The following is a 21,431-nucleotide window of genomic DNA, read 5'->3' on the forward strand; positions in this document are numbered from 1 at the left end:
CACTTTTAAAGTGTGGCTTTGCTCCAGTTTCACTGCCGGCGTTTGTCCTGATTAATGACGCAGCGATTAGTTGAGCAACAAAACAAAACAAATTTTTAAAAAAATAGCTGCTGGCATTTTTTTAAACCTCGAGAAATTGCAAACTTGCTACACACGAAGTGAGTTTTCACCTCAGTAAACAGCAGTCAGCAAATGGATGTGTGAGAATCAGCTGCCTTGGTCTGCAGGTGATGCAGCATTGGTGTGGTTTTAATTTGCAGCTGTAAATAACTAAAGAGCAAAACTGTGATGATGCTGATCCTGACTGTAAGCATGGAGGGAACATGTTTAGGGTGGGTGATCCCTGAGAAAGTTTGTCATGTTCATATTCATATTGGTGTCACAAAAAGACATAGATCACACTGATGTTTCTGTATCTCTTTGGAGTTCTCTATACAGTTGTTTTGCATCTTGTCATGCTCATTTTGTGCTTTTTAATAATGGTTTTGCATCTCTCTGTGGTTCTTTAAAGTATCTTTGTGTTTATCATCTCGATCACTTTAATTACTCCGAGGGCCTGCAGGGCACACAGAGTAATCCTGTGATCCACAGAAACACCAGGACCGCGCTCCATCAAGACGATTATTTACTTTCACCTTGTTTCATCCAGACACAGAATGCATATAAAAGATAGACATAACCTCTGGATCAGCCGAGCAAAGCCAAAGTGGAAGTGCCTTAAACTGCAATATTTCTAGTAGCTTGCAGCAGGCAACTTAACTGGTAAGTCAAACTGCTCAGCTTTAAGCATCACAAAAGTGACATCACCATGGCCACGCCTAACTTTTACATAAAGCATGTGTCTTTATAAGAGGCTAAATATTTTTAAAATTTGATTTTATAAACAATCAGAAGCTCACACTGGAGAAGGTGGACTCTAAAACCCTGAACTTATCATAATAATGATACTGGGTTTTTTGTCGATCGACTAACCGCTGCAGTCATTTTTTGTCTCCCTCACACACATGCACACACACACACACAGTATCTAAGAGTGCTCCTGTCCCTGACTCTGGCTCTCCTGAGTGTCTTGCCCCCAGCCGAGGCCGTTGATGGGCGCGTGTTTGTCCCAGCTGTCCGTGTTGTGCCCATGCTTCCTCTGGTGGCGTTTGTAGTTGTCCCAGTGGCCCGTGGTGTAGCCGCACTCGCCGCATGCGTACGGCTTCTCGCCCGTGTGCCGCAGCATGTGCCTCTTCAGGTTCATGCTCTGGTTGCAGGAGTAGCCGCAGATGGAACAGTGGAACGGCTTGGCGCCCGAGTGGATGCGCTCGTGACGTCGCAGGTTAGCCAAGTTCCCGCAGGCGTAGCTGCACGACGGGCACTGGTAAGGCTTCTCGCCTGTGTGCACACGCAGGTGCCGCTTGAGGTTGTCGAGATGTGAGGAGGTGTAGGGGCAGTGCGGGCAGCGGTGAGGCTTCTCCTCTGAGTGGACGTGGGAGTGGCGGGCCAGATGGTTGGGGTAGTGGGACAGGAAGGGGCAGTGAGGGCAGCGGTACAGCTTGTTGCTGCGCTGACCGCGCCGGGATCCCCGAGACACGTCCCTGCTGCAGGGAGCCCTTGAGTTGTCTTTGGAGCAACGGCGGCAAACCTGGAAAAATAACAGAGCACACAGTGAGAGGAAACATTTCCTGTGGACAGATCATACAATCAAACGGTCATTAACCAGAATCGCCGCTCCGTGGTGGTCATTAGAAAGCCTGCAGGTTTAAAACGTTCCCACAGTGGGATAGCCACCTTCAACATCAGTTTTTTCTTCCCACATTCACCAAGTGCTTGCTTATAGATGGTCATCTGATTGTTGAAGATTCTCTGGATTATTTTAGGCGCTTTACATTACAATATAAAGTCTCTTTAGCCAAGTGTTTTTGTATATTGATGCTATATAAATATAATTGAACTGACAAGAATAAGATAATGAGGCATCTTACACATTTGTTCATCTATTAATACTTATGAGCTTTTAACTCCAGAAAAGAGAGCAGCCCTGACGTGACAAAATTGCTCACAAATCCTAATTAGCAGCAGCAGCAGCAGAAAGTTTTACAAAGTTTTTAAATGACAGGGACTAAAAAGTGTTCGGGCATTGGGGGGGGGAAAAGTACTTGTTTGAAGGTGTGGCTGAATGAGGTTTGTAGTAAGGAAGCACTTTAATTATTCAATTTGTGTAGAACAGCACTATATCAGTACCAGTCCATTAACAACTAAATCATTAAGATTTTTCCTGTCAGGAGGTTGGTTGATCCTGCTGGGACCATAGAGAACTTGTAGATAGAGCTGAAGACACAATACGGGGTGAAAATGGCATGTATTGGAAATCTGACAAAAAAAATTATGACAAAATTTATCAAAACCGATGAGAGAATACCGCCATCTGAATCTATGGCGGCCTGAACATGTGCACCACCTTAAGATTGCCACTGACTTTTTAGCTTGTGACAGCAGTATGAGGGAGGAAGTCACTCTGCTATCGTTAATGTAAACTGGGAAAATGTGGAAGTTTGTGGTGGGCGGAGCTTCTGTTTTTCTGTTTGTCGTGGAAACAAACTACACATTGTACAACCCCTCATTTCATCCTAAAGTTTACAGAGGATCTTTCAAAGAAAACCAGCTTTGTTTTGGTAAACAAACCTGTCCTCCATCGCCCTCCACCTCTCCCTCTGCCCTGTCGCCCTCTAGGTCAGACTCCTCCAGGGTGAGGCCGCACACCCGGCAGCAGAGCGGGAAGAGGAGGACTGGAAGGGGGCCGGAGGGGGAGCCGAGTCCTCCCAACGTCTGGAGGTAAGCAGAGTCCTGGGACACTCGTAGGGTCAGGTCTGACATGACTGCAGACACATAGGGAAGCATTCAAAAGGCAAAGTTGTTTGGATCATTATTAGCTGCAGTGTAAACACGTTCTTCTAGATGTTCCCCATCATGCAGTTCAGTTTTAGGTCACTGAGCACTAAGCCAGAGAGAATTTCTCTTCCTCATTTTGCTGACTTGCTTCCTCTTTTCTGCTCTGCTCACTGCTTCCAAGATGAGAAATCTCCCCCTCAGAAAAAGTTTTTTTTTTAAATTCGGAGTTGTCAAATCTCCAAAATGCAAACCTTCCACATGTCATCAAACCTCTGCTCTGGGTTTGTGATATTCCCAGGTTTTAAGTGTGCTTTCAATCTAGAAATTTCTACATAAAGAACAGCTTAAAAAGCCTGGTTAGTTTTTAAATCACAAAACTACAGGAATACCACAGGATATATGTGAGCATTTTGCTAAATGGGAAATGCAGGCGTCATGTGTGTGTTTGTGGGGCTTGACCCAAACAAGCAACAAAAGTGAGCGTATCTCACGGCTCCGTCACAAAGACACTAAATTGTAGTAAGAGACTTTAAAAACAGAATTACAAAGAGACTTGACGTCAGAGTGGTTTCCTTTATCAAAAAGAGATGCATGTGACTATAACCAACAGACAAACACACGAACATTTAATCAACTGATAATGAAAAACTGAATACCCAACATGTGGTCACACTGAAGCTGAAATCTATCGCTGCTGTTATAATGATGATTTCACAACGACACAATAACACATGCTTCGCTCTTAGATCTGCAGTGTTTCCCCTGCCTTTCCCTCGGAGGGCAGTCCCCAACCCGAGAGAGAGAGAGAGAGTGAGAGAGCGAGAGAGAGAGAGAGAGAGAGAGAGAGCAAAACAAAATACACACATCTCATACACATATATAAGTGTTATGTAGACATATTTGAAATTACATCTAAAGTTAAACACTAACTTTAAGTAGGGCTGCACGATTTTGCATAAAATGAGAATCACGATTTTTTTGCTTAGAATTGAGATCATGATTCTCTCACGATTTTCTTTTCCAGTATAAATATTTATTGCACTTATTAACTGCACATCAACTTCGTAACAGTTGAGACTGAACATAAAAACAATAAATAAACATAAAAACAACTAGGGCTGGGCCATATTATACCGTTCACGGTAATACCGGTATAATGTTAGGCAACGATAGGAAAATGAAATATCGCGATAGAATGGGAGTAAAACGCACATGCGCAGTGCCTTTGTTTTCATACGCACATGGCCGATTGTTGAGTGAAACAGATGAACCAGAATTGGTTTGTAAAAATGGTGCAACTTCAGTGATGTGGAACTGGTTTGGTGTTTGTCCGTCAGATACACAACAAAGCACATTTTTTTGCAGAACATGCAAGCGGCGGTTATTGTCATATTTGTCGGACTAAGATGCTCTTAAATCTGGGAGTAATCTGGGTCCTAAACTCCGTAAACTTCAGGTCAAACAACACTGCAGCATCACTTAGAGTTAAAAACTGTCTAAATTCTTTCATCTTTAATAAAACGATCAGCATTGCTGCTTTACCAGGTGTCACTATAAAGTTTAACTTCCAGGCATCCATGAAAACAAAAGTTATTACATTTAACGGAGTTAGAAGTTAGCAGGAAGCTAGCGGAAGTTAGCTCGCTAGTTTCGCTAGTTACCTAAGCATGATATAGCATGTTCTGACTGAGAGATTTCTGAAAAAAATCAAACGTACAGCTCTGCTATCACTTCCAACATAAATGAAGACAGGAAACTAAACAGCAGTGACGTTTGTAGGGTTACTGAAGTTGGGCTAGCTGATATATAATGATGTGCTACGTGATCGCTAGCGACACAGCTATGTTAGCATAACATAAACAGTGAAGCTGGAGGTAACACTTTTCCACTTATAAAAGTTAACGTGAAGGTTCTTCATGGTTAGAGACAAATGCAATCGCATGGCAGGATGCTGTAAACGGACCAAACTTCAGTCAGGAGAACAACTGAGATAATCCATCCACAATACGAGGTTAGTCATTAATATACTGCAACAACATGGGAATAGAGCAGCTGCCAGAGAATTCAACATTAATGAATCAATGGTACAGAAGTGGAGGAAGCAAGAAGAATGAGTTTAATAAAGTTTGATTTATCTGACTGCTTTGTTTCGCTTAATGTGCCTTATAATCCCGTGCACCTTATGGTCCGAAAAATGCGTACTGCACACTGCAGTTTAATGTTGCAAAGCACCTCTTTTTAACTTCAGTGGATATTATACATGGTTATGCTCAGGATATGTCAGCCCATTTCTACTGGAAATGCCTTTTGGTTAAACTTTCAGCAAGGAATTTGCATTTGCACTGTTACATTTTTATAAAGCTTTAATGTACATAAAAACCAGCTTCTTGTTTAAGTGAAAATAAATGGAAGGTTGTCTTTTTGCGCTAGTAATGTTGTGGAGTTGTATTTTGTCTCGCATCAATTATATCGTCGGTTATATCGTTATCGCAAATTTTCAAATATATATCGTGATAAATATTTTTGGCCATATCGCCCTGCTCTAAAAACAACAAATGTCTCACGTTTTGTTGTTGCCGCAAAATGTTGTACTGCTTGAAATTCCGTCTCCACCGTTGCTCGACACTGCGTGTATAGAGCAGGTAGTGCAACAATAGAAAAATTGTTGCGGGACGGCACTGTGTAGGGTTTGTCTAGGGTGTTGATCATTTTCCTAAATCCCTCGTTTTGCACAGTGTTGATGGGAGCCATATCTTTGGTCAGGTGATAAGTAATAGCCTCCGTAATTTCCCTATACCCGTCTAACTCCTGCGGGAGTTCGACGTGTATAGGGAAGCGCTGTATAAGGTTCCCGTTATTGATGTTTGGGTGGTTGACCGGGACGGATTTTCTCCTGTCACTTTCTTGTCATCCCTGACGTGCTCTCCGTTGTTTTTTCCCTGCTAATTTTAGCAGCCAGCTTCTGTATCACGTGGTATAAGGCTCCGCCCTTGTCATTTGTTGAGCAGGAAGAGTGAGCGCTTGTTTTCATGCAGATTACGTCCCGGATCAAAATGCGGTACAATCATCGTCGTCTTTTTTTTTTTTTTTTTTTTTTAAATCGTTGTCATTTGGAAATGAGATTTCACATAAGTATGAATCGAGATGGCGATTTTTTAACGATTAATCGTGCAGCCCTAACTTTAAGGTTTACAATTTTATATGTTTTAATATATTCTAACAAGAATTCTTATCATTCATTAAAAATGGATATCATCACAGCTTTATCTCGTGGCTAAATCACCATGGTAACTGATGCTAAAAAAACATAACACGGTTGGGTGCCAGGTAATATTTTCAAAGTTTTCAAATTGGCTGGAAGAGCCACTTTTGCACCAGTTCATTCATTTGCAGCATGTTTTAAGTTGTTAAGAAACAAAGCATATAAAGCATGTATGTGTTATGAACTTTGCTCGTGGTGTACACCTTTGCCACAGACCAGATAATTTTGCATTACATCATGGCAAGAAAGAGGGTGTGCTTCCTTTATCACATGACTCTGTGTTATTCACCTAACCTGTCATGGTCCACAGAGCACACTGGAGCACTGGTGACACCAACTTTACCCAAACTGAAAACAAGTCATTACTGTAAATGCATTACAAGAAAAATCCCGTAAACAGGTGTTAATCGGTCTAAAATCCCAGAGGAGAACTTTTCCAGGAAGCCTCCAAACCCACCAAAGAGGGAAACACTGAACAAAAAGACATCGCTGTGACTTCTCCTAAATTGCTGCTTTTTCACATTAGTGGCACACCCTGCTACGTAGACGATCTGAAAATGTTATTTATACTGATGATGATGAACTGAGTTTTCAGTCCAAAGGTGACATATATAAAAGTTAGTTGTCAGATTAGCAATCAGAAAGAGTTTCCTTCAAAGTGATTAAAAAAGAGAGAGAAGCTGCAGGCAGCCTGTGAAATTATTGATTAACAAACTTGTTTTAACACAAATTTATCAGCTTTTTAACTCTGAGACCGTAATTGATGTAAAGGTTTGTGTTTACTCACCTTCTTCAGCATCACTGTTTGCCTTTTTCCGTCTTCCCCGTCTTTTCTCCTTCTCCCTCCTCTGCGGTCTCTCCTGCGTGTGCATGCGCTGGTGTCTGCGCAGGTTGCCGAGGGAGCTGCAGGCGTAGCTGCACTGGTGGCACCTGTACGGTTTCTCCCCGGTGTGTGTGCGGGCGTGGCGCTGCAGGTTGACGAGCTGGGCTGAGGCGTAGGGGCAGACGGGGCAGCGGTACGGCTTCTGGCCGTCATGGGTCCGCATGTGGCGTTTGAGATGGTTGGAGTAGCGCGAGGTAAAGGTGCACAGCGAACAGGAGTACAGTTTAGGGGCGGGGTCCGCAACACCGCTGGCTTTGTCTACGTTTCTCCTCTTATTTTTGGAGCTGCCGCCGAGGGATCTATCGGACAGGTTGGAACCGTCCAACTGAGAGGAGTCGATGGAGGTGCCATGCTGGAGGCCCTCCTCACAGGAGAGACAATAAAGCTCTGCCCCTAGGTCGAGTCCTACACCTGGAATAAAATATATCACATTTTCTAATGTTAAAATAATTAAAACAATATTAATATTAAACAATATTATATTGATTCAGTACAAACAAAGTAAAAACAAACCTCTGCAGCCATTTGTACTGATCTAACCTAGGCATTTGACACAGTGGATGATAAATCTTAAAGCAAAGACTTGTCAGAGCAGGGCGGTTCAAATTGGGTACATACATACGCTACAATCATTATGTTGGTCGTATTATAGTGAAACTTTAATTTTGATCATAATCTACTCATCTGCACATAATCCAATAACCAGGCTCTCTACAATAACCTTTTAATACAGTACAGCACAACCTGATGATAAACTTTTCATGTATTCCTACAGTTCTGAGTTTGAGTTAGCATATTAATACATTCATGCAGAATTACACTTGATTACTCTTTCTTGTTTACACCTACCAATCAGTAACCAGTGAGAAAACTGAAACTGGTCTTTTATTTTACATTGAGTTGTGTCTGCTCTCTGAGGCAAGAAATAGACTTGCTGTTTCCACCTTAATGTCAGTGGTGGACTATGTAGATGTGACTCATATGCATGTGTGTTCATGTGCTTACATATGCTGGATTCTATCCATCATAGAGTTGTGAGATTTACTGGACACTGAACTCAAATCAAAGAAGTGAAAATATTCCAATATCACTCTGTGCCCAGGTCTTTTTTATTTTTAACTCCACATGTAAACAGCCTGGCATGTTATAGTCAGTCAGTAGTTACCAAGATCTAAGCCTGCCCCCAAAGGTGTGTCTCCCAGAAGCTGACCACATCCCTTACAGGAGAGGAACGCTGGGAAGGTGGAGTCTGTCGGTGCTGACGAGTCGTCCTCCACACTTAGAGAGAAGACAGTCATACCTGAAGAAGAACACAGGGTTAAACAGACAGTCGCTTCAACCTTTGAGGAGAAAAATTCAACTCTCATGGGGTTTGAGGAAATAACCGCTGCATTTAAAAACTTAATTTATTACAGGAATGATTTATATATTTATGCTGGCAGCTGAGGCACGCTGAACTCACTTCCCCTGAGTGAGGTGTTGCAACTCAGAAGGAAATCAGCAGCATCAGCGCTGGAGCAGAAATAGAAGTCAAAACAAGAAACAACATGACAACTTAAGTTAGTCAGTTGGAGAATCTACTTCTCCGAGCTCCTAACATAGCGATGAAATGTCTTTGCCCTCTATACATCAGCCTGTACCATAAGTGACATCACAAAAGCTGCATCAGCTTTCGACTTCTACTACTCCTACACCAGCACTGATGCTGAGATTATTTCTGAGTGGTGACACCGGTGGTTCAGGCAAAGAGGGAGTCCTTTACAACTCAGTTGCTAGTATGGACCTGTGAGGACTTCACAGTTGGTGCACGAACGCCACCTGCATGCTCAGTCGTTCATTGCTCTTTCACTCCAGCATCATCTATGGAAGCCCAGACAAGTTAAAAAGTGAAAATACAGCATACTTTTCATTTTAGCTCAACATTTGTGACTCTTTAACTTGGCTTCAAATGTGAATTTTAAAATCTATAAGCTATTTTCAGCTTCTCCTTTACCACAAGGGGTCACCACAGTGGTTAGCGCCACACATTTCATTTGGCAGATTTTTGCACTCAACACATTTCACTTACCCAGTGATAAACTAATAATGCAGACTAATTACCCAATAATACATTCAGCTTACATTCTGTTTAACTTTCTGAATTTTTAATTAGCAAACATTTGACTTTTAACTTGCGCTACAGAAATGGGTTTGCATATTATTTCACTTTCAACAAACTCAGAGACAAACTTATGGTACAAAGTACCATAAACTCAAAATCTTAAATACGGAAAGCACATCAGTTTGAACTTGTAAGTCTTTTCGAGCCCGATCATCAAAGGGACCATACCTCGCCTGATTACCAGGAATTGGGAGAACAATGTTTAAATATTGTGTGAGCACAGGGTCAATGCTTCAGTCAAAACAGAGAGAAAAGCCTAATAAAAACATGTGGAATGTTTAAATATGTGGCTTGCTTTCAAACCCCGTGTATGTAAAAACCTGTGTGTGTGTTACTGACCAGACTCTCTATCCAGTCCCATGATCTCCGAGTCTCCAAACTCCAGCTCGCCGCTCAGCAGGAAGTCGCTCTCCAAAACGAGACAGCCCGGCTCACACACCACTGCCCCATCCTCAGAGTCCACTGAGTGCAAACAGACACACAAACATTTCTCATAATTTCCTGTATAAACACACCTGACCAAATGAAGACAAACGCCAAGCCCATCCTGAAACACAAAGTCAGCTTCTACCTGAGGGTGTTAAAAAGTCTGGGTTTCACTCAAAGGTTTCCCTTAGTGATACGAGCTGTAAAACTGTGAACATCTGACACAAACATCAACATCTCTTCTCTTTATGTAACAAATTTTCATTTCCTTTAAAAAAAAAACAAACAAACAACAACCCCCCCCCCCCCCAAAAAAAAACAACCCCAGACACATTTATAGATTGCAGGGTTGTTGGTTGTTTTTTTAACAGTGATAAAAAAGAAGATGTTTAAAGACAAAAATCAGGCTCATGTTTCACATACACATGTTTTTTTGTTTTAAAATTTGGCTGCAGAGAACACATTTGATAAACGGGACAGAAGACAGCCGATAACAGAGTTTGTGCTCGAAAACACACAAAAAGAAGAAGAAGAAGAAGGATAACAGCAAAGGAGGTGGAGAGGAAACGAGAAGGAAATCGGTGAGCATGAGATAAGTGCTGAGGAGGAAGAGCTGTGGGGTGAGGAACGAGGCTGAGAGGGTCAGGAAGAGGAAGACGAGTCGAACACAGAACTGATGATACAGGACATTTTTATACTCTTAAACCTCTGAGCGGACATTTGTTGACCCAGCTTAGAGCAATTCTAACTTTTAATGTCACAAAGAAAATAAAAACTTACTGATAATTAAAAATATTTACACTAAATATTAAGGAAACTTAAAATTATTCTCTTTATTCCCATTTTCCTGAGCTTTAATTTGAAACCTACAAAACCTACTTTTTCAAACAGTTTGCATAACTATTAACAGTAGTTAGAGTAGAAAATTATTCTGCTGCGGTTTTTCTGACCTATTTGTCTTTTAGAGGTCAATGACAAACACTGGCTAATGTAATCTTTAATAATTAACTTTTTAATCATAACTAAAAAGTAATTAGAATTTAAGGTTCTGAGACATTTACTAAGACAAGATAAACTAATTCAGGAAAAATATGGGGTGCTTTTGCAGATTTATTTAGATTAATTTAGAGAATTAAGATGTTTTTCCTTCTCAAAATGGGCCTCTGGAGACCAATACACACATCCAATTAAGGCAAAAGTCTGAGTTTTCCTGTCATTTCAGGCTATTTTAAATGTGAGGATTAGGCCTAAGTAAACTAAGCCCTGCTTAAAAAAAAGAATAAGTGAAAAACATTTATATGAGACACTTGTTGATTTCTGTTTGGTTGAAACCTTTTTAGTAGGAACCAAAAATATAACAACAGAAGCAATCGTTAGCTGCAGACCAGCAGCCAGAGGACAGAAAGTAACAAACACCACAACTCATTAAAAATTTTCAAACTAATTCAAGCTGCACTGTGCTTGCTCCCTCCATCGACTAAAGAAAACAAAGATGCTGTATGACAAGTTTAAGGCTGCGCAGGTGAGTAGGAATTAAGAAGGTAAAAGGGTTTCAAAAGGGTTATAAGGACATTTCCAAGTTATACATTCTACAGAGACAGAGATTATCCACAAATGGAAGACATTCAAGACAGCTGCCAGTCTTCCCAGGAGTGGAAATCGCAGCAAATTCACCCCAGTGTCAGACTGTGCAAGGCCCAGAGAAAATACAAAAAACCCTAAGAGCTTCATTTCAGATTCTACAGGCCTCGGTTACCTTAGTTAAATGTCTATGACAGCACAATTAGAAAAAGACTAATTAACTGTGGCTTGTTTGCAAGAACTGGCAGGCACTGAAAGCCTCTTCTCTCATGACATGACAGCACAACTTAGATTTCCAAAGCTGCAAATCACAAGACTTCTGGAAGTCCTTTGCACAGCAAGATCAAAATCAAACTCAGCATATCAGCACAAAAATCTCATAACAGCTGTCAGCGTGGTGGTGGAAGGGTCATGATTTGGACTTATTATACAGACAGGACCTGGACATCTTGCAGTCATTGACTCAACCATGAACTCTTCTGTATACCAAAGTATTCTACAGTCAAACATGAGGCTGTCTGTGTGACAGCTAAAGATTATTTTACGTTATTGGTACAAACAGGGACATTCAACTGAACAATGATCCCAAGCCCTGCAACAAATCTTAAATGAATACCTGTATACCTCAATGAACTGGAGCAACGCTGTAAAGAAGAGTGTTACAGACGGATAAAATCATACAGAAAATGATTATTTGAAGTTGTAGTTGATAAAGCTGGTTCTGCAAGCTACTGCTAAGAGTCCTGTTTAAAGTCTTTTAGTTTTTCAACAAGTCTGCAGGCAGGTAATGTGAGTTAAGACCCAGCGTCTTACAAATCCCAGATATTTTAGGTTTTCCTTCATTAAAATGCTGGTTTCGGTTATAACAGCAAAAAATGTCATTCCTCCACTGTAGAACCAAAGCTGTTCGGTCAATCTTTGTTCAAATGAACTGCTAACGTGTTCAAACGTAGACCGACCTGAACTAAAACACATCAATCCTCCTTTTATCGTTCAGTTTTACAGAAGCTTTGGTTCAACTGTGCGATCATTCTTTCAGATAACACTGCTGTGATTGTGTCAGACGTCCAGAAGCTACTTGAGCTGCAGTTAGACTTTGAATACGAGTAATTTGAATACAAGGATGTACTGGCCTTTTTTCCCCTCTGAGCCCCTGCTCACATGCTCAAAAGTACACTCCCATCTAGTGCCTGTTTAAATATGTACATCATTAGAAATCTGAGAAGGTCAACAGGTGACTTCAGGTCTCCTAAATCCAGTATTCTCTTTTTGTAAGCTGACTGATGCCCACGCAGTCAAGAAAATGTAAACGAAGGGAGGTGAGCGTTCTACAGGTGACGTGTGGGAGGAGAGTAAAACAAAAGAAACTGGAGACACAACTAGAACCTAAAAACGTCTTCTGGCCCCTGTTAATAATAAAGGTGAGGGTACACAGGAAACCAAGGGGAATGACAGAAATCATACAGGAAGCTGTGAAAGAAAGAGAGGAAGAACGAAGGGAGGGAGCAGGGGGAGGTTAGGTAGGGAGCCTGCGAAGAGGAAGTGGAGATAGGAAGCAGAGAGGAGGTGGAGAATCCAAGTGAGCCAGAACAGTCAGGATGAGATAACAGATAAACACATCTGCTTAAAGGACAACATGTCTTCAGCAGTCTTCCTCTCAGGGAGATAAAGAGGAAAGGACTTGATGACCAGTCAGGCAACTTTTAACATTACTGTATCCCTCAGAAATATGTCTAATTTTATAAAAATGCATTTAAAGTGGACCAATACCTAGCAAAGACTCATTGCCTTATTCTATGGCAGTGATTTAAGATTCATGCGGAGAGAAAGGCAGCAAAGAGCTGGAAGTAAACAGCTGGACTTACGTTTCACCGGCTGCGGGTTGGACTGTTTTCTCCGCGGCATCTTCGCCTCTCTTCAGCACGGATCCTGTGCTGTTTTCGCGGTGACACCTCCGACACTCTGCGGGCTCAAGTCCGTCTGTCCAGCAAGAGAGGCAGCCAGCTAGCTAACTGCATGTCATCATCATCATCACCTCCTTCCTCTTCCTCTTCCTCCAACGGACAGCAGTAGCGGCGGAGTCATCGCCACCATCTAACGCCTGAAGCGGAAGGCGTACACCGGCAACAGCACCAATTAAAAAGACCCACACGTTCCCTAAATTATTACATTACACTTTGCAGCTATATTCAGTTCACAATAAACTTTAAAAACACACCAATCCATTTAAATTCATCACCATGGCTAATTCTTTGTTATTGTTTCGCAGTAAGTAGCCGGAGCCATCTTGCTAGCCAGCGAGCCAACCGGCTAAAATCAACACTGTAATCTAACTCTCGCTTTTAGCTCACACTAAAAATAAAACTTAATGAAGTCGAAGACACTCCACCGAATAACTTACCTGTGATAATGTCCCTTAAAATACCGCGGGTGAAAATGCAGTTAAAACTATTCTCAAAACACTCTTTTTGTTGTTGCCAAACACACACAGCGCCACTACGCCGGGTCCGGGCTCTATGTGACGTCACCGAAAGACGCAGGGGATTGTGGGAATAGTAGTCCTTACTGTGTTTACCAACCTCAAATGACCTCTACATATTATCAATGGAAGTTTGTCTCTGCCACCATAAAAAAGTAAAATCTCTGTATTTCAACATACAAACCCTGAATTTAACTTAGGTGTGGTGGAAAAAATAATTCTTTACATATGTATATATCTATAGCTAAATAATAACAATAATGTTTTCTTTTGTTTGTTAGTGTTTTTTGTTTTTGTTTTTCAATGTGAGAAACAAGCTCCCTCAAATTTTAGGTAATCTTGCAATTTTTTCCTCACAAAAACAAAATATTGGACAACTCATGTATGTTTATATAATAACAAGAGCAATAATAACAACAATAATAACAATTATAATAATTATTATTATGCAAAGAATGCTGTATTGTATATAAATCTGTCTTCCTATAATGTTTAGAAGACAATAAAATCATTTTATTTCCTAGAGATGACTAACAAGTGTTTAATATTGTGGATTTGTAAAAAGAAATAAAGTTTAAAAAATGTGAAGTTGTGAAAAGGAACACAAAAGGCACAGAAATACCACAAAGATTCAGCAATAGGTTCACTTTATTGTCAAAATATTCAACAAAAACCTCAAAAACAGATAATCCTCTGTTGTTTGTACCACTGCAGACATATATGTTGTTTTATGTAAAGGTAGTTGATGCCAACACAAATTACAAAATGCAAGAACATATATTTTGCATGATGCTTTTTCTTGAATACATTAAATTAACGAATAGATATCATACAATTGTGATAAACATACCATGAAATTTACATTAAAACAGTTTGTCAATAAGAGAGGTTTTTTTTAAAGACCCTATGCATATACAGTTCTAAGTGTCAGGTAGGTTTAACTAACGTAAAAAAAAAATCATATCCTTTTATTCTCTCAGCTATTATTTTTCTGTATGTACAAGCTCTGAATGCTTTGACATTTCAACAGTAAAAATGTTTGTGTTGTTAAACTAGAAAAAATAATGAGGTGAATAAGATGTATTTTATAGGTTGCTGTTCTCTAGTCAGTCACTCAGGCAACATTTCTCAGGAGAGATCATGGCCTGAGTAAACATCATTGAGGGGTTACATGTCAGTCAAAGACTGGCTAAGAAAGAAATCATCTATATAGCTGTGTTGCACACATTTATCTTTATATCTTCAGCCTTTCTTTTTTAATACTCAAAATTCTGCCACCTATTCAGGATAACACTACACAATTGAAAAAGAAAAAGAGAAAAACATATTCCTTTAACTTGATAATTGTTCCTTGAGAAGAATCTAGAATCCTCTACAATGTTAAAATATTAAATGAATGAAACTTCAGGAGTTTGCATGACACACTATTTCTAAAAAACAAAACAAAACTGGGTGAATTCAATTCAGTGGGAAATTTCATTTGTTTTAAGTATGGGACCAACAAAGGATCAAAAGCAGTCTTTCATTTTTGGGATCCTTAACTGTCAAGTGGAGCAATGGCAGCAATTAGACAGAACTTCCCTTAAGGTTTTATTTGCTCAGATGCTAACTAAAGATCTGAGTTTTATTGAGCTGGGTTTCTGGGATAGGGTTAACGAAGTCAGGTTAGGGAATTGGGGAGGGGATGGACTGCCTATGAAGATGGAAAAAACAAAACAAAAACTGCCACCTCAGCATCCCAAACAAGCCACAGGTACAAATACAGTCATATAAAATCATGTACATATTTTAGAAAAGCTCTGCTCTGGGTCTTCTGGTTTTCTCTAAATATTACCAGTAGGGGTCATAATTTGCAAGAGCTGAATCAGAAAAAAACGACTTGGTTAATTTCAGCAAATCCTCTACATATATTATATATCAGTATGTTACTATATATTATGTTTAACGCTCATTCACGAGTTAAACATGGACTCAAACTCATCAATCCTCTGCCTGGTGTTTCCTCTGGGGATCTTTCTGTAGGACACTGTTTTGTACTTCGATGATTGTTGGCCATCTTTCTTCTTGTCATCTGCAGCATCAGCCTCACCATTCATCACAGGAGACCTTACGGTTTTCATTGGATGTTTTACTGTGCCAGAGGAGATTTTGCTCTCTTGTTCATCTTCCATCGAGGACTGAGCAGGAGCTTCCATCAGTGTCACTTTGTCCTCTGGTCTGCAAAGCGATGTCTGTAGGTCTGAAAATGCACATGTTTTTGAATAATTTAAATACTTCTAGGAAATGACTTAAAATTACTTTCTTTTGCTCCATGGAGGTTTTTGTCCACTAATATTTATCTTAGTTGAGTCAGTGTCATCTTTGTGGAATTTTAATGAATGAACTTTCTGGCTCAAATCTTCACTTTCAGTAACTGTGTTCCAGCCAATCATAGCTGCAGTTATATAATATCCAATGTAGATCTGAACATTTGAAAACAGTAACTTCACTTTGGAACGTTTACAGAACAAATATATCAATGTTTTTACACAGCAATCTGAATTTTGGGTCTATAAAACCGTTTTATTAATGACGTATGACAACACAAAAATAAACCTCACCCATATCTTCTTGTTTCTTATTTTAAATGAAAATTTACCTTATCTCACAGAAACAGTATGTATAAGCACTGCTGTATTAGCCTATTTGCAGACCTTGTCTTTGTTAGGAAGTCTTAATGCTGATCTAAAGACTATAACAATAAATTTTTCCTTCTACTCCGCCATATTTTGCAAGCACGTACTTAACTTTTTAGCCAATAAAAGCCAAAATATTCTTAAGAATTAGTTTATTGTTATTCTGTAGATTTCTTAGAAAAAGGTACCCAGCAACATACTGTAATTAGAAGGAATAAAATAAATAATAATATGACCAAAAATACTATGTCTATGTATAATAATACCATGTAAATGATTTTACTCAATAATGGTCTTTTCTACAGTCATTTTGAGCATATTTCGATGCTAAAATGTTTGTAGTTTTACATAAATAAAAAGTTCACTTCTTTCACTTCAGCTATTCTTCAGTCAAATTTTAACATTTTTCCTCGTAAATTTGATATACCGTGGATCTGCCTTTTTCTTGCTGTGTGGTACCCCATTTAAAAAAAACCCAAAACAGAAGTGCATCTAAAGCCAAGCTTATTCTACCTGATAAGTGTCTGATTTAATGTGTGCAGTTCCTACCTGTGACCACAGGTGTCACCAAACCAGCCAGGACTGAAATCTTTCTAGGGAATTCTGTGGTTACCTGTGTGCAATACAGGTGGAGTATTTCCGGAGTTGTCTGCTTCTTCTACTCCAGCTCTTTCACCTGGATGCCGCTCTTGCTCCTGTAAACTACGCTGCGACGTCTCTGTTTGTTCACTTAGATTCAGATGAGCGTCAGCACAGGGAACGTTTGTGTCTGTCACACTGTGTGCAGCAGCAGTTTGGTGTGAAGCGTCTGTGCTGCTCAGAAAAGCCTCCTTGTCACTGCTCGGCGATGTGGGATAAATGTCCCTGCTGTGGGTTTTGGCAGCGACAGCCCCTTTCTCTCCGTCTGTGAGGACTCTGGGAGCTTTGTTTTCTGTGCCGTGATGCAGAGTTTCAGCAGATTGTGGGTCCTGCAGAGGTGACAGAGGGACAGTTTTGGGGGATCAGACTGATCAGGCCTCTTTCCTGGCTCCTCAACCCATTCTTCTGTTTCTTCTTCTTTTACATAAACTTGTTCTTCCTTTTCTTTGTTTACCTCCTTTTCATTTTCAGCGTGATGCTCTCTCAGCTTCTCCACTTTGACTCCTTCTGCATTTCCTCCTGTTATCTGTCTGTCTTGCTCTATTCTCTTTTCATCTACATCTTCTTCTTCCATTCCTCTTCCTGCTCTTTCATCTCCACTTTCCTCTGTTACAGCTTGTTTCATCTCACCCTGACTTTCATCCTCACATACTTTTCCTACTTCTTTCTCATCTCCCTCCTTCTGATACTTAAACCACTCTTCTTACTCATCATTATTTATCTCCACCCCTCTTTTGTTGCTTCCATCCTTCTTCCTCCCTTTATTTCCCTCTTTTTCTCCATCACACTGTTTGACTTCATGGTTTTCTTTCTTTCTGTCTTCTTCTATTTCTCCTTCCTCATTTTCATCGTGTATTTCTTTCTCTACCTCTGCTGTAGAATGTTTCATTTCATCCTCTCACACTTAAACCTCCTTTCTTCTCTCTCGTTCTCTCCCTGTGTCTTTAATTCCTCTTCTCTCTCAGTCATTTCTTCCTCCATCTCTGCTTCTCCTTCCGCTGCTCTTCCCTCCATCTCCTCTTGGTCCATTTCTATATTGTCCTCCCTCTTATCTTCTTTCTCCATGTGGCCTCCCTTCTCCTCTTCCGCACCTTCACACCCAGCCTCTCCTTCCATCTCTTTTTCTGTTTTCCTTTCTTTCTCTACACATCCTTCATCCTTTTGGATTTTGTTAATGCTTTCTAGCAGCACGTGTCGTTTCTCAATTCACAGTCTGGTGACCTGGCGGCCACATTTTCAGCCTCATGCTTCATGCGTGTGTGAGTGGACGTGGGTTTGTAATACTTTAATCGCTCAGGTATGAGCTTGCGCTCCAGTTCACTGAGTCCTCCACAAGGTTTCACTTCTCTTTAACTGTGGCACAGACTCCTACCAAAGAATCCAGACTGAAGTAAAGAAACTAAAGAGTAAAGTCCTGAATGCAAATTTCTATTCAAGCATAAAGTTCGATCAGTAAAATACTGCCCTGTGTGTTCTCTTTGCCACAATGAATCTTTGATGCTTATTTCTAATTTCATATTTTCTTTCTTGAATTCTACTAAAGTAGCCTTGCATGACTCATAGGTCTAAATGATACTTATTTAGTTTTACTTCACCTATTTAACTACTCACTAAAACCAATGTCAAATCAGCCAATCACAAGGCTGCCACTCACGTATACATGGTCACAATGACCGGCTGAAGTTTAGACAGAGCATCAGAACAGAGAAGAGCGTTGATTTAAGTGGCTTGGCATGGTTGTTAGTCTAAATATTTCAGATACAGCTGATCTGCTAGGATTTTCCCACACAACCATCTCTAAAGTTTACAGAGAATGATCTGAAAAACAGAAAATAACCAGTGAGCGGTAGTTCTCGGGAAGAAAATGCCTCGTTGAAGTCAAAGGAAAATGACTGTTTTGAGCTGACAACAGTAACTCAACTAACCGCTTGTTACAACAAAAGTGTGTCAAGAGCATCTGAATGGTGTCATGGTCCTGGGTCGTGTGACCCAGTGTTGAGTTTTATGTATCTTTTGTATTCATTTATGCTTTAGCTTAGTTCGTCTAGTTAATTTCTAGGGTGCTGTTTAGCCCTTTGTTTCTTAGTTGTTTATGTCATCTCCCTGTACTCAGTCTCCCTGGATCATGCGTCTACCTGTCACGCGTCATGTCTGCGTGGTTATGTTTAGTTCATGTCATGTCTAATCTCCATGTTTCCTGTTTTATTTTGAAAGTCTGTATTCTATGTCAGTGTATTTAGTTTCACCTCTCCTGTCTTTAGGTTCATGTGTGTCGGCTGTGCTCCCATGTGTGGCCACTTCCCCTGATCATCCCTCATGTGTATTTAGTCTCTGTGTTTCATGCAGTCTGGGTCGTGTCGTCTGTGTTCCCACACTCTATGTCCTCATGGCCAGTCTTTACAGTCATCATCATGGTCCTCTGAGTCTTCTTAGTTTATCAGTATCTGTTTCCCAGTTTAGTTAAGTTTGGTTTAGTCACGGTGTTTCTGCTTCGTGTGAGACCTGTCATCAGCCATAATAAAGGCTCGCTTTCAGTTTAAGTTTACTCCGGTCTACTCTCTTGTGTTCGCACCTGGGTCCACACACACCACCGCACAGTCTGTCTCCTGAACATTGAACCACACTGCATGTCGCTCTTGTCAGCTAAGGACTGGAAACTGAACCTACATTTCACATAGCTCACCAAAATTGGACAGTAGAAGAGTGGAAGAAAGTTGCCTGGTCTGATAAGTCTGGATGGTAGGGTCAGAACTTGGAAGCGTGGATCTATCTTGCTTTATGTCAGTGGTTCAGCATCACTTCTTAAGCGCAGCCAACCTGAGTGTTGTTGATGACCCTGTCCATGCCATTATGATCACAGTGTATCTATCTTCTGATGGCTGCTTCCAGCAGGATAACTCACCAAAGTTCAAATCATCTAAAACTGGTTTCTTGAACATGACAGTGAGTTTACTGTACAGAGATAGACCCCAAATCACCAGATTACAACCCAGTAGAGCTCTTTTGTGATGTGATGAAACTGCAGACAAATCTGCAGCAAGTGTGTGATGCTGTCATCTCAACATGGACTAAAACGTATGCCACAAAGAATTAAGACAGTTCTGAAAGGAGGTGGTCTTAATTGTCTGTGGATATTAGACTCCCTCTCAGTCCATCCCCTCATGCTCTTTTGTTTCACTGTCTTTAAAACAACTTCATTCTCATTGGCTGATTGCCTGTACCTGGCATCACCATGAAAAGACATGACCTCTAATTGAGATAAAACAGAGCCAAGAGTAAGAAAAACTATTAGAAACTGAGTGTTGACAGTAGTCTGAAGCTTTTGGCTACAGGATTACCTGTACTTATGTTTGACAACTAGGTCATGCTTATATTGAAAATGCACTACTTGAACAGGATATATGAGACAGAAAATGATGAAAAGCACAATTGGTCCTCTCTAAGAGCATGTGTAACCAGCAGATAACAGGAGCGTTTTGAAAAATGCTCCAGTGAGAGAGTAAACAGTCAAGTACATGAGTTAAAAAGAACAAAATGTTCTGAAAGTGTAACAGCTTGCATTGATTTCCTTTTAACAGTTTCCCCTCTAAATAATACATTTTTAGTTTTCGAACTTATGCTATCTTCATGCAAACTGCTCACCATGTTTTCATGTTTAAAATTTATATAAAAATAAAGTAGAAAAACTCCACAAATTATTAAACATGCCAGGGTATAAAAATGATCCCAGGTGTGTTCTATAACATTATGATAATAAATAATTTTGAAATGTGCAGTAAAAGCAAAGGTTCTAAAACCAGAGCATAAAACCAAAATCCTGTAATTATACAGCAGTACAGACTCCTTGGCTGAGCCTTTTATCTGACTTTAAATGTACATATAAGAGCTTGAAGATCAGCACTCCTGCTGCGGTTTATCCCACTGTGCTATGTAAAGCATTATAAGCTTTAAAGTATGTTACAGTTTCACATGTAGTGGAATTATTTCCATATTTCCCATCCACTACACAGCACATAGTTGTTATCTCACTGAAACCACATCTATACCACTACAGTTAAAGAAATATTATGGTATTTTGTAAATGATGTTATCTTCACATTTTGCATAATTTAAAAATTGTATAAATCTCAAAAGCAATTGCATTTAGTGTCCAAGATGTGGCAGTATAACACGAGAAATGCCATGCTCATGACCACATGCTGTGTGTTTACAAAAATGAAACAGTGTTACACCCATCTCCAATCCCCTTCCTGTATTTTAACTGTTTGCATGGTGTGTGTGTGTTACATGCCTAACTGTCTAAACCTTAGTGGGTGAATGACTAGTTTTAGCTCTTCATTCCCCCCTCACTATGTCCTTTTTCACACTTTAAACCTTGCTTAAGTTTTTGAAATGAGCTGCTGTTTTTGTGAAGCATATTGTGGCTTTTGTTAAGCAACAAAACAAGTTAT

General features: G+C 40.2%; 1 protein-coding gene and 1 long non-coding RNA gene across 5 annotated transcripts in view; both read right to left on the reverse strand.

The window, feature by feature from the left end:
* The window catches only part of znf513b (zinc finger protein 513b), a 14,836-nt gene extending 1,127 nt beyond the window's left edge, over nt 1–13,709 (reverse strand). For 2 of the 3 annotated variants that reach the window (XR_014917910.1, XM_085448265.1), the window contains exons 1-7: nt 13,589–13,709; nt 13,053–13,288; nt 9,520–9,642; nt 8,185–8,319; nt 6,924–7,430; nt 2,668–2,861; nt 1–1,627 (exon numbers count right to left, since the gene is read on the reverse strand). The exon at nt 1–1,627 is cut by the window's left edge. Coding sequence is in view for 2 of the 3 variants with exons in the window: in XM_085448265.1 (XP_085304391.1) it covers nt 1,028–1,627; nt 2,668–2,861; nt 6,924–7,430; nt 8,185–8,319; nt 9,520–9,642; nt 13,053–13,092 (1,599 nt within the window). In the remaining variant the exon portion in view is untranslated. The remainder of the gene's footprint in view (nt 1,628–2,667; nt 2,862–6,923; nt 7,431–8,184; nt 8,320–9,519; nt 9,643–13,052; nt 13,289–13,588) is intronic. The other variant, XM_085448266.1, reaches the window with a different exon arrangement.
* A 586-nt stretch (nt 13,710–14,295) lies between these two features.
* Nucleotides 14,296–17,749, reverse strand: LOC146680830 (uncharacterized). 2 transcript variants are annotated; one of them, XR_014918242.1, is made up of 2 exons: nt 16,955–17,749; nt 14,296–15,905 (listed from the first exon to the last, which is right to left on the reverse strand). It is a non-coding gene; the product is annotated as an uncharacterized LOC146680830 (long non-coding RNA). The 2 variants fall into 2 exon arrangements; XR_014918241.1 differs by having other exon boundaries at nt 16,891–17,749.
* Between the last annotated feature and the right edge of the window lie 3,682 nt (nt 17,750–21,431).

This window comes from Copadichromis virginalis, linkage group LG23, assembly GCF_057382275.1.
Source record: "Copadichromis virginalis isolate Kocher_CV1m ecotype Utaka linkage group LG23, C_Virginalis_male_GT1.1, whole genome shotgun sequence".
Classification (NCBI taxonomy): Eukaryota; Metazoa; Chordata; class Actinopteri; order Cichliformes; family Cichlidae; genus Copadichromis; species Copadichromis virginalis.